This window comes from Malaclemys terrapin, chromosome 4 (assembly GCF_027887155.1).
Source record: "Malaclemys terrapin pileata isolate rMalTer1 chromosome 4, rMalTer1.hap1, whole genome shotgun sequence".
Taxonomy (NCBI): Eukaryota; Metazoa; Chordata; order Testudines; family Emydidae; genus Malaclemys; species Malaclemys terrapin.
Window position 1 is genome coordinate 43,854,813 of NC_071508.1, and position 12,400 is coordinate 43,867,212.

Sequence of the window (12,400 nt, forward strand, 5' to 3'; positions counted from 1 at the left end):
GACTGTAGTGTAGATATATCCTAAGAGAAATCTGGAACTGGACCTGCAGGAAAGGAAAGGTGCAAGTAATGTATGGGCTAAAACAATGCAGATTCAACTAGAAATGTTTTAATAAGGAGGGAAAAAAACTCATTCCAGTTTGTAGTGCACTTAGACACAAGTGCAGGGTTACATTGGGAATTTCACATTATTGTGCTAATACCAAGATCCACTTGACCAGGTTAGTGCCAGTAATAAAATTTCAAATCTTTCCCAGTAGTCTAAAAAAAGTAATAGTGTTATTACGAGAGTGTGGGTGTATTTAAAATGCAAAGTTTTCAAAAATGTGGGCTGTTTACTAAGCCTGAGTAAATGGTATTTCCCGGTTTAGAGACATTAGGACTGGTCTATGGCCAAATTCCTTCCTAAAGTAAAATTGCAATGTGATGTAAAAGATTTTATAGTCACTACATCTAGTTACAGTATTTGTAAAGCTTAAAATAAAATAAAAAATAATAATTAGTGATCAAAGAGGAAGCTGCTATCTTGACATTCTGATGATAATATTTTATATTCTGGTAGCACTCCCCTCTAAGAATCTCAAAGAACTTTACAGACATTAGAGCTTGCAGTCTAATGGGGAAAAATATTTGTGTGTGGGATGGGACTTCCAATTTTAGGTATTACGGTGGTTTGGGTTTGAATCCCATCAGTTTTATACAGCCATTGACAGATAACAGAATGGATTAATGGCACCATATTTGACAAAAATATGGCATAATACAAACAAGATCCATATCCCATTCTTTTTTATTTTAGCTTTACATAGGACATTCAGGTGACAATGGTTATAAAATATCACTGGTCGTTGACCTGGATAATTTGGTGCAAGCCTTATTTGGGGCTGGTAGATCAATTCACTTTATCATCAGGATATAAAACTAACTGAGCAATATCTGTAATTCTAATGAATGAAAAATTAGTAGCAACTGACCAATCATCTTTTTTTATCTTGGAATCTGCACCGGATAAAATAACTTGGGGTTGAATAGTCATATGACCAAAGTGCAGTGACAAACTCAATCCTGCTTCCATTAAAGTCAATGGCAAAACCCCCATTGAATATCATAGGAACAGGACTGGGCAGGAGGACAGTATAGGCCAGTGTAAATGATAAAAAAGATTCAGCAGATTATTCTATGCTGAATGGGTTCTTCTAGGTTACAGGTGGAGGAAGTAGAAGGGTTTTGTTTTGTTTTTTTTGGTTACCTACTTAAATCTTTATCTACAATTATCCAGATAATTGCTGTTCTTGTGATTCTAATGAATGCTTTTGCTCATGAAGTTAGGTTATGCAATGAGTTATAATATCCAACAATTAGACAAGTCTGGATACCTATATAAAATTCCACCAAATGTGTGTGAATTTAAATTTCCACATTTCTTCCTTCAACACTCTACAAAGAGATTCCAGGTTAAGAGATGATTGGAAGGTAGAGTGTTAGATAGATGAGCTGATCATACTGGTGATTTAATTTATCATGAACAAATTGTCTCACTAGTCTCCACTGCAGCATATATTTAATATGGTATAGTACAAAGATATGGAAAGTTACAGGGCCAGAACATGAAATCCTGACTCACCCTGGAGCTAAGCAACTGAGTAACTGTTCAATAATGTGTTTGTTTTATATATATATATTTATGACACTTATTGAGATTTTTGACTGTACAATTCTTGTTTGAAAGTATCTTTAGTCATTTTTGTCACCCTTTGATTTGGGGCCAAATGCTATATTGATTTATAACTCACACTGAGTAGAATTTCACAGAGTGTAATTCATGGCAGAATTTGACCAATTGTTTTCTTCACTACACTATATTTATTTACCTATAGTCAATTTATTATAACACCAATAAACCATGTGAACTTTAAAAATGTGCAGGGAAAGCAGTGTCTTACCTCCCTTCTATCACCTTGGAAATGGATAAAATATGAACCTTTTACCTTTGTCCCCTAACTGCTGATCATCTAATTCACCAAATATAAACAGAGCCCACTAGAAAGGATACCTGTGACAATACTAGACCTGTTGAAAGCTAAACTACAATAAAAAGCAACTTGGAAAAGTAATAGACCTTTAAATAAATACACTGACCTATTTACAAAAACTCATTGTTCACATTCACATTGTTCCCAATATAATGGAACCTTCTTAAATTCATTGCTACTAAAACATTTATTTTGTGCAACAAGGAAATGTACACCAAATTATATAAAATAAACTGTCTTTTATCTGGGGCAAGAGAAATACATATGTTCAGTATGGATAGACATATACCTAAATATATCTGTTCAATTAGCTATGTTTACTTAGGTCTTATCTACACATTAAAATTAATCCAGAATAAGATAGGTTGCTAATTTAAAAGTTAATCCATTTCCAACATTAAACTATTAAACTAAACTGTTATTCTGGAACAAGAGCATCAACACAGAGTTAATAAAGAATAGCTATTCCAGAATAATTCCCTGTGTTGACAAGCCTTTAGAAGGGATACAGATTTGATCCAACACTGACTGAAGCACCTCTGAGGATAAGAATTCCTTTTATGGAGGGTATTAGTTTTTGACTATCCAGCACTGAAGAGCTTGACTGCATATTCCTGTCCTGTGCCTGGCATGTGGATAACTGTTGGCCTTCAGTGTTCTTGGTCTCTTCATCTTCAGAAGCAGAGTATTTATAGACCGAGGCACAAAATCTCTTCTCAAAAGACAAGGGTCCCAAACATGAAAAGTTTTATCACACAGCTTGGATCAGAAGAAGTTAGTGTTTTGCTCACTGGAAAAATTAGACTGAAATAACCTGCTGTAATCAGGATAATAAAAAACCTGCCTCTCTCTCATTCTAAATCCCGTCCCCGACTCCCCAAAAGTCATTCTTGATTTATATTTATTGCAAGATCTGTAATAACTGTAAGACAGTAAGATTGAGCATAACTGTTCCTCATTGCTGTTCACTTGGAATTCCTTCAGTAGAAAAGTCTTTTAGAAAATAGCACTCCTCCCAGAATGCAAATACACTTGGCCAGCTCGTGAGGAAGCTAGAGCATCCTTTGTTTACCTGTGCACCTGCAGAGGAAAGGTAAAATCCCTGAAGCTCCACCTTTTTAGAACCTTGTGAAACTATCTGGGAACTGTGCCAAAGCCTATTCTGTTGCTATATAAGACTTGTCTAAAGACAAGTGCCTCTTCAGAAGCCTATAGTTCGGTACTTCCTACCGAACTCCAATCAAGATGGGCATAGGCTGGGGGGTACGAATACCACTATGGATACCAATATTAGTGATCACCTTTATGCAGAACAAAGGTAGGAGGCTATAGTTGCTTTTTATTTTTATTACTTTAGAGAACTTATAATTTGCTTTGCAGTTGGAAAGACTTTTCAGTGGTTTCTCTTTGCTTTGTGCAACTAATAAGATTTTGTTCATAAATGAGATTTCCATGTCTTTTTCTATTCCTCTCCTTACTAATGTTGCTTCACTGATTTCATATTGCTCTCAAGCCCAGGAAAAGCAGTTGGATGAATTGAAAAACCATGGTCAACGGAGTTGCGTTGGCATAACTAAAAGTAGAATTTAGTCATATAATTATTCTAGCTGGTCATTTTTACCAGTTTCAATAGTTGTTGTTTTTTCAAATGTGAACATGGAAGGCTGTTAAAAACATGGCAAGTTAAGAACACAGACTGCAAGCTTTGCATAATATCTGGTATTGGCTCCCTGTGATAGCAATCCTTCTGGTATTAAACCTTAAATTCACAGCTTTTTCTTTTCTGCTGCTGTTCCACTCCATTAATTCAAAACGCTTCAAACTTCCACCTCTTGGTCAAAGAATTTGTATAAATGTTATGTTCGTTAATATATCACAAAATAGAGCTAAAATAGACAAAATGGTGCTTTCCACTCCTTAAACATTTCCTAGAGAAATATATCCCTGAGTTTTTATGGCTGTATAAATACCAATCTCACCAGTTCTCTTTTGCTTTCAATTTTCAAATGCTCTGAACCAGGCAAGTTCATAATAATATTATGATTATGAATAATCATATAGAAACCTAATTTCCAACAACAAATGAAGCCTGTTTTTATAGACATGACAACAAATGTGATCAATTAATTTAGCTGTAACAGAGCAGTCATAGGCTATAGAGAACAAACAGTGATGAGGGAGCACATTACTCATTTGAAATATAAACTTGACTTAAATACTGTAGATCATCTTAGCTGAAAAGCCTCTTGTGATGGAGGGAAAGGGTGTGATGAGAAAGATGACACAAAAAGAGCCAGTACAGAGTGTAACATGAGAGACCATGGGTGCCAAGATTCTTGTTGTAACCAAAGGCTCTTATGGAGCAAAAAAATATATGAATCAAGGGCACTATTCCTGCCAAATGTCATCCTGTTAGAGCCACTTTTAAAATCTACCCAATGTCATAAGAATTTTGGTTGAATGGCAGTTTGCCTGCATAAGGTTAATGTAAAACCTAAGGGGTTTGATCTTAAGGGGAGCAGAACTGGGCCCTAAGTAAAGGCATTTAGGATTTTATCATTAACTTTTAACTGTCACCCTATCAGCAAAATAAGCTGCTATTGATATTAATGTCAGTCATAATTATCACTGAGACTTTGGGTAAAGGTGACATAAGGGATTAGTCCAAAGTTTGTCTTTCAAAGGATAATTTTTAATGAATTCATGAAACCAGGATCCAGAGTGCACAGGCCTAGCCTTCTATCATCTAAGAAGATATTTTATATTCACATTCTATATAATCTTTTATTCACTGTGCCCTTTGTTAATTCATTCCATGGCTAAACTCAGAAAATGTTAGTATCTAGTGTTTTTTGATCTGATGCACACATCCTAATGAATATTTTTACTTCTTCCTAACTCCTATGCAGTTCCACGCTAACCTTTATTAAACCTTGTTATACCTCATTACACCACGGGATTAATTGTGCCATTACCAGCCACTGACAATGGGCATGGGTATTTGGCATGGCATAGAAATTGTGCTGAATGTGCACTGAGAGGGAAGCAGAATGATTCCTTGGGCTAGAAAGCTAGGGAAGGGCACACAGTAGGATCAAATGATACACCCTTTCAAAGGGTGCAGAGTGTGTTGCTCCAGGGCCAGCCTCAGACATCCAGCTAGTGCAGATGGGGCCATGGCAACGCCTCAGCCCATGTCAGCCTCACCCATTTGGGATGACTAGCCTCAGTAGTGGTGCCAGCAGTCGTTCTACACTCAAGGAATACAGGATGCTGCCTGCCTTTAGCTCAGGTGCTCCCCATGTCTGCTCAAGAGCTACCCTCAGTATTGTGCCCTCAGTATTCTGTGTTTTCATTAAGCAGTGCTTTTTGTTAAACAGGGGTTGAGTGCAGCTTTATATTTTGAGATGATGGCGCAAAGGAATGAAAGGAATATCTTCGGGATTGTTTTTATTATTTTGAACAAGTTGGGGGCCCAATCAATAATCTGAAATAAATCTATCAGCTCCCCAATTCTATCCACATTGCTTCTGGGTATGTTAGTTATTATTACTGGTGTTTGAAGTTGTAAACCAGCTATTATGGGTCAAATTCTACTCCCAGTAACACAGCTTATAAATTGGCCCTCTCGCTCTAAAAAGGGTTCTTCCAGTATAAAACAGTCTTCTCTATACCCTTCTTTGGTTATCGGTTATTATTTCTATAGTTCCCAAGATGTACATAGGACTTTGCAGATGGTTCAACTGTACAAATTCAGAAAAACAAAGAATCAAATGGAGCCTTTGCTCTAAATAGCTTAGAAGGGCAGAGAGGGTACAGTGTGGCTATCAAAGAAAGAGAGAAATTCTCCACTCAGTTTTCATTGGTATAATCCCAGTGATTTCGGTAGAATTTTCCTTGTTACAACCAAAAGAAAAATTTGGCTCAAGGAGTGATATATGGGTCAGGTTCTCAGCTAGGGTCAATCAGGCCATCTCCTTTAAGTCTATGGAACTATACCAACTTACACTGCTGAGGAGCCGACCTGATAGTTGGTAGACAGGTCCATGTTTTTAGAATGGATTTGAAGGAGGAGAGGGTGAGAGTTTGGTGGAGATTAAGTGACCAGCTAGCAGGTTGCTCAGGGGAAGCATAGGGAAAAAGCTCTCTGACTATTAGCCTTCCTATTACCTTTCCCAATGAACATGCATACCGGTTCAGTCTCAGAGCAGAAGACTAAGAACTCCTACTCAGTTCTGACACCTAGGACAAAAATGTATAGATTGCAAACCCAATCTCAAATGTGTGTGTGTTTTTTAAGATAAATTAATAACAGGGGGGAGGGGTTGTGATATGTATGGAGTAGGGAATGTGGGAGTGAATGGGGGTGGCAATGATTATGCACCTCAAGCAAAGTCCATTAGAGTCACTGCATAGTTCAGGCCCTCTATACCACTGTCATTGACTTATATATAACAACTTCTGTAAAAAAAAAAAAAAAAAAAAAGCGTACCAGCCATCATACCACAAGAGACCTAGAGATCTTTTTTGATCTGAACTGTAGCTAAGGAGAAAAATTCTCCATTTTCATCTGTTAAAATATTTTCGCCCTCACAGCCTTTGCCTCTGTGTGAGTGTGTGTTTGTATTTGCCACAGCATAACAAACCACACTTATCATGCAGTTTCCCTGCCTAAAAGAATGCTACTTTTGCAGATTGTATTGTTCAACCAGGTGTTACTGACGAATTTATGAGCACAATCCCCCAAAGTAACTTTTTTTTTCCTCCAGTCAAAGCCCAATATGAGGACCAACAAGCAAATTATGATGACTATAATTATGTCCAGCAGGGACAAGACTGTAAGTGGTTTTTTTTTACTTTATTTATTTATTTGACAATCTAAATTCAGCCAATCTTGTCTTAGAAACTCATTGCAATAGACATAGAGTGATTAAAGTGTACTATGCCTTTAAATGAAGGGAGAGGAACCATTCTATATACACAATGTTCAGCTCCCTGGAATTGGTACTGTAGGGCCAGATCCTCAGCTGGTATAAATTGCTGAAACTCCATTGAAGTCAGTGGGGCTATACTGATTTGCACCAGTTGAGGATTTGGCCCATTGAAGCTACACAATTATCTAATCTATAATTACGTAATAGGTACATATTGCAAATTTACAAGGTGTATTTTATGAGGTGTGTGTGTACATGTGTATCACAAAGATATTTGATAATTGGTAATAAAAAGTACTCTTTTTCATTCTATTGAGATAACTGCATCACTCATGAAAAGGCAGAAAATGAAAAGTATTGCAGTACATGCACCAGAGATAGTGCAGATTTGTGTATAAAATATATTATGCTGCTTGTTGGAACATATTAGTTACATGTAATAAGATAAGGGATGTGTATCGGCTGTTGGTATAACACTGCTGTCAGAACAAAAACCATGTTGTATAAAAATTCTAACAAAATGTCCCTTGTTCCTTTCTCCAGTAAATTTATTACACTATAATTTAACTAATCAGCCTGAAAATCTGAACCATAACCTAATCTGAAGTTAGCAACCTTGACAAACCCAACAGCTGGAAGCTGAAGGTAGACAAATTCAAACTGGAAATATGACAAACACTATTAACCTTGAGTGTAACTAACCATTGTAACAACTGATCAATGGAGATGGTGGGCTCTCTATCCCTTGAAGTCTTTAAATCAAGACCAGTTGTCTTTCTAAAAGAGATGCTCTGTTTCAACCACAAATCATTGGTCTAGATGGAGCAACCACTGGGTGATACCGTGTGGGCCATGTTATGCAGGAGATCAGGCTACAGGAGCATAAAGGTCCCTGTTGGCTTTCAAATGTATGAATTTATTAATAAAGATATCATCCTTCATTTACTCCAGGAGCTTTAAAAAAAATCTCAGAAGGAGCTTTAAGGGACATTAAAACCATTCTTGACCTTTGCCTCCCAGTCTACATGCAAGTGGAAAACTGTAGTGAGGATTGAGAAACTACATTGCAGCTTCTGTGAATCTCAAATCCATTCAATACTGGAACCAAAGAAGAAATGCTAGGGATGAACACAGCAAACTTAGGGCCAGATCCTGCAAATGGGAGTTCTTGTGTGAAAAAGCACTAGATTTGTGATTAAGGATTTGCAGAATTCTACAAGAATTTGTTGTTTGCCTGAAGTTGGCTGTATGTGAGTGTGTGTGTATACATGTACTTCCGGCTAAGAAAAGAATATGAGATCTAAACAAGTTCTGCTGTGGTTTCTCAACCCCAATCATTGAAACCCTCCTACAGTTTTCCACTTTTACATATGCTGGGAGCCAAAGGTTGTGAATAACTTTAATCTCCATTGTGTTGCCTGAGGTTTTTTGTATAGTTCCTATCGTAGATGAAGGATTAAATTGGTATCAGCTTGCGGATACCTACTTTGGGCAGGTGGGGTCAGATTCAGTTGGGCTCCTTGTGTGAGAAAGGACTACTGACTTGAGGAAGGGTTGTCAGGATCCGGCTATTAATGACAGTTTACATTGGAAACCAAAATTTGATGCAGTGGCATTAAGCCATCAATAGACTCCCTTGGAAATTTTCCAGTGAGCATTACTTGCAGTAAAAACCTTTAACCACTAATGAGGCTAGGAGATCCATATCTGTGTTTGCCAATTTGTTTACTGAGCCTTTTGAATTAGTGATAATTGTATTTCTTTTTCTTAGATTTTTCTGTACCAGTAACTAAACCACAAGAAGTGACAATCATCCAACCACTGAGAACGACGCTGCCTGTAAAGCGTAAGTTAAACAAATGCTAAGTCTTTATGAGAAATTGATCAGAACTGTAGGGTAAGTGAAGAGATGGATAGACTAAAGAGAAAAGTTAACAGAATGAATGATACATACACATAGCTAGATGAGAAGATAAAACAAAGAAGTTGTTTAGATAGATGGATAAATATGTAAACGAATTAGCCAGTGAGTGAATAGAGGGACTTACACTGGAATTTTCAGTACAGCCCTACAACTTGTTTTGAATCCACAGCTGGCAACCCTGCTCACAATGGACGTGTATGCAGCACCTGGGGAAACTTCCACTTCAAGACCTTTGATGGGGACATCTTTCACTTCCCCGGGCTCTGCAACTATGTCTTTGCATCCCACTGCAAATCTGCCTATGAGGACTTCAACATCCAGATCAGGCGCACTATGCTGGAAAGCTCTCCTGTGATCAACCATATCACCCTGAAGCTTGACGGAATGGTGATTGAACTGACCTCAGACTCCATTGTGGTCAATGGCAACCCGTAAGTTCAGATGTCTTATTATCTCATGAAATTGCCACCATTGATATTGTCCCAATGGCCTGTTTGAAAGGATGCCTATTTCAGTCTCATTCCCTCAGGCTGCTCTAAAACAGCATAAGGGGATAGGCCCTTCTTAGAGCAGCAGCAGAAACAGGGGAGTACAGAGCTGAGCTTTACTCCACCTTTACAGATTACCTCCTGACCTATGTGCCATGCAGTTCAGGGACACTCCAGACCCCACTCTACTGTTGTAATTTAGAGGCCTCTAGGTGCCATAAAATAAAGGTAGAATAAAAACAAATACAGCAAAATACCTAAATAAATCCAAGATCAAGAATACAAGAAGCCAGACACTGCAGCAGAAAAGAAAGAAAGAAAGAAAGAAAGAAAGAAAGAAAGAAAGAAAGAAAGAAAGAAAGAAACAGTACATATTAGCAAAAGAACAAGAGTCCTGAGCCTTCCCTCCTGAAGGATGCCACAAGTGTAAATGTGAAGGGGGAAAGTATCTCAGTGATTCCAGTTCTACACTAGAAAGCCTTTCATCTTGTTCCTTTAAGACTGCATGTGGGGAAGTCCAGCAATTCCAGCTCTGCCATTTCAACTGTGCTAGTCTTAGTTATGAAGAAAGAACAAAAAAGAACAAATTCCCTCCAGAGAAGCTAGTCCTATATTATTTAAGGCTTTAAAATAATAATAGCAGAGCACTTGACGTGCATTTGTTAAACAACAGACAGGCATAGCACTGTCTGAATTATATCATATAGCAGACAGACCTGCATTTTATACACTAAAACATCATGTATAGATGTACTGAAAAGGAATGGCACCAGAAAATAACACTGACCCCACAGCACTTTGGAGAGCAACTGCATAGGAGATTATCCAACTGAAGGTTTCCAAGATTGTTATAAACTTGTGCAGTTCATATTTAGCAATGCGTATTACTAGCCAATTCCTTATTCAGTTGAATTAAAAATGTCTCAAAGACTGGATGTCAAATTCTGTACTCCTACTTTAATTGCACTTTGATCTCTCTCCAGAATTCAGCTGCCTTTCAGCCAGTCAGGAATCCTGATAGAGAGAAGTAGTGGCTATTTGAAAATCACTGCCAAGATGGGCCTGGTCTTCATGTGGAACCAACTGGATGGCCTTCTGGTAAGTGTACATTCCAGATGTTGCAAAGAATACTTATTTTTAAACTATTCTGGCTTTTATGAGCCAGAGATTAGGTGATTTGGGATTTTTATCCATTTTCATTGCATTGTGTTACTCTATTATGCTTTCAATTTCCTTTCTTTTCTCAGAGCTCAGTTTATAATCACCATTCTCCCCAAGCCACTAATAGATCTTTTTAGTGAAATGTAATCTTACTCAGATACTAAATACACCACTGCTTTGATGTTCACAGCCCCTGTGGCATTCAGTAGCATAAACAATGGTGCAGAACTTCAGCAGTGGGAAGTCCACCAGGGGAGGAGACTGCAGTGAAGCAAAGTAGCCACAACTCCCATCCTGAAGTCCTGCGGTGATCATAAGAAATCAATTATTATAAAATAGACCAGACTTAGTTTAATCCATCATACTGTTCACCCAAACACCCATATCTAATGAAAAAAACCTGTCTGACCAAACTATTGCATTGATTTAGGTTTAATTTCACCCCATGTCGAGGGCCAGCACCATGTCCATTCACCACTGATTTTGAAAACCTAAGTGGGATGTATGTAGTACCTCTGGATAGTGGTGAATTCCATCCTTAACATTGAATACACTATAAATTTTAACTCTGTGTGTAACTCACTTACCCCATTTTTTTAGGTGGAACTGGATAAGAAATATGCCAATCAGACCTGTGGACTTTGTGGGGACTTCAATGGCATTCCAATTTACAATGAGTTCACATCAAACAGTAAGTAACAACAACATTATTAAGCACTGTGGTTTGATTTTCTTTCCTTTAATAGTATTTGTTTCAATAGAATGGGGCACTGATCCACAGATAAGTTGTGAAACTATACTGATGTTTAATATTAAACTACACTGATGTTTAATATTGACATGCACTATTTTATGTCCTTTGATTTAACACTTTTATAGTAGGCATAGGGTATAAAGCTGTAATGAGTGATTTCCTGGTTTTTTTTAATATTTCAACACCAAACACTTGCCAGCTATTCACACTTTCTTCATCACTCTTTCCTTTTGCTATCATGGTGATTACCACGGGCAACATCATAAGGGTCAATCTCCACACAAAATTAGCACTGCATTTTCAAAGCCAATAAAAGTGCCATAATATTTTTTTAACTGCTTGTTACAGACATCAAGCTGACTGACGTGCAGTTTGGGAATATGCAGAAGATGGATGGACCCACAGAGCAATGCGAGGATCCTACATCTTCTTCTCTTTCAAACTGCTCAAATGAATTTGTAAGGATCTTTTCTGTAGTATTTTGTTTTTCATTGAAATATCTTTGCTCCCTCTTCTTACATCAATGAATTAATTTGGGGGAAATTTGGAAGAGTAGGAAAACATAACATGAATCAAAATGAAGACAATGGGATGTCTTTGGAACAAAATACTTTAAAATATCTAAATAAAAATTAGTTCTTTGGCGTTTTGTAAACTCTGTTGCTCTAACAACCACTATTTTCACTTCTAGAGTGCTATCTGCCAGAGAGTATTGACTGGTGAAGCATTTGTGAGCTGCAATGCACTGGTGGACGTTCAAGACTACATTGACTCTTGCGTACAAGACTTGTGCCGCTGTGATGAGTCTATGCGTGATTTCTGCATCTGTAACACCTTTGCTGAATACTCCCGGCAGTGCGCCCATGCCGGTGGACAACCTCTGAACTGGAGAACTAAAGAACTGTGCAGTAAGTATCTCAAGAAGATGCTTTCTCCTATGCTTGCAACTAGTCACCAACAAATTCCAATAGTGTGAAATCTACTCCTGTGTGGACAGCTTTCAAAAGGCCTATATACCATACTTTTCACAAAGTCAATTTCAACCTGAGTACATCAGGGCCTTACAGGAATTAAAGGTTTTAAACACTTTGCAGTGACCGGGGATAC

The 12,400-nt window shown here is 37.7% G+C and overlaps 1 protein-coding gene across 2 annotated transcripts in view; it reads left to right on the forward strand.

The window, feature by feature from the left end:
* The first annotated feature begins 3,252 nt into the window (after nucleotides 1–3,252).
* Nucleotides 3,253–12,400, forward strand: part of LOC128835736 (mucin-5AC-like) — a 56,314-nt gene continuing 47,166 nt past the window's right edge. For both annotated transcript variants that reach the window (XM_054025349.1, XM_054025350.1), the window contains exons 1-8: nucleotides 3,253–3,350; nucleotides 6,802–6,870; nucleotides 8,738–8,812; nucleotides 9,060–9,321; nucleotides 10,362–10,476; nucleotides 11,140–11,230; nucleotides 11,642–11,751; nucleotides 11,985–12,201. In XM_054025349.1, the coding sequence (XP_053881324.1) occupies nucleotides 3,278–3,350; nucleotides 6,802–6,870; nucleotides 8,738–8,812; nucleotides 9,060–9,321; nucleotides 10,362–10,476; nucleotides 11,140–11,230; nucleotides 11,642–11,751; nucleotides 11,985–12,201 (1,012 nt within the window). In that variant the 5' untranslated portion in view covers nucleotides 3,253–3,277. The remainder of the gene's footprint in view (nucleotides 3,351–6,801; nucleotides 6,871–8,737; nucleotides 8,813–9,059; nucleotides 9,322–10,361; nucleotides 10,477–11,139; nucleotides 11,231–11,641; nucleotides 11,752–11,984; nucleotides 12,202–12,400) is intronic.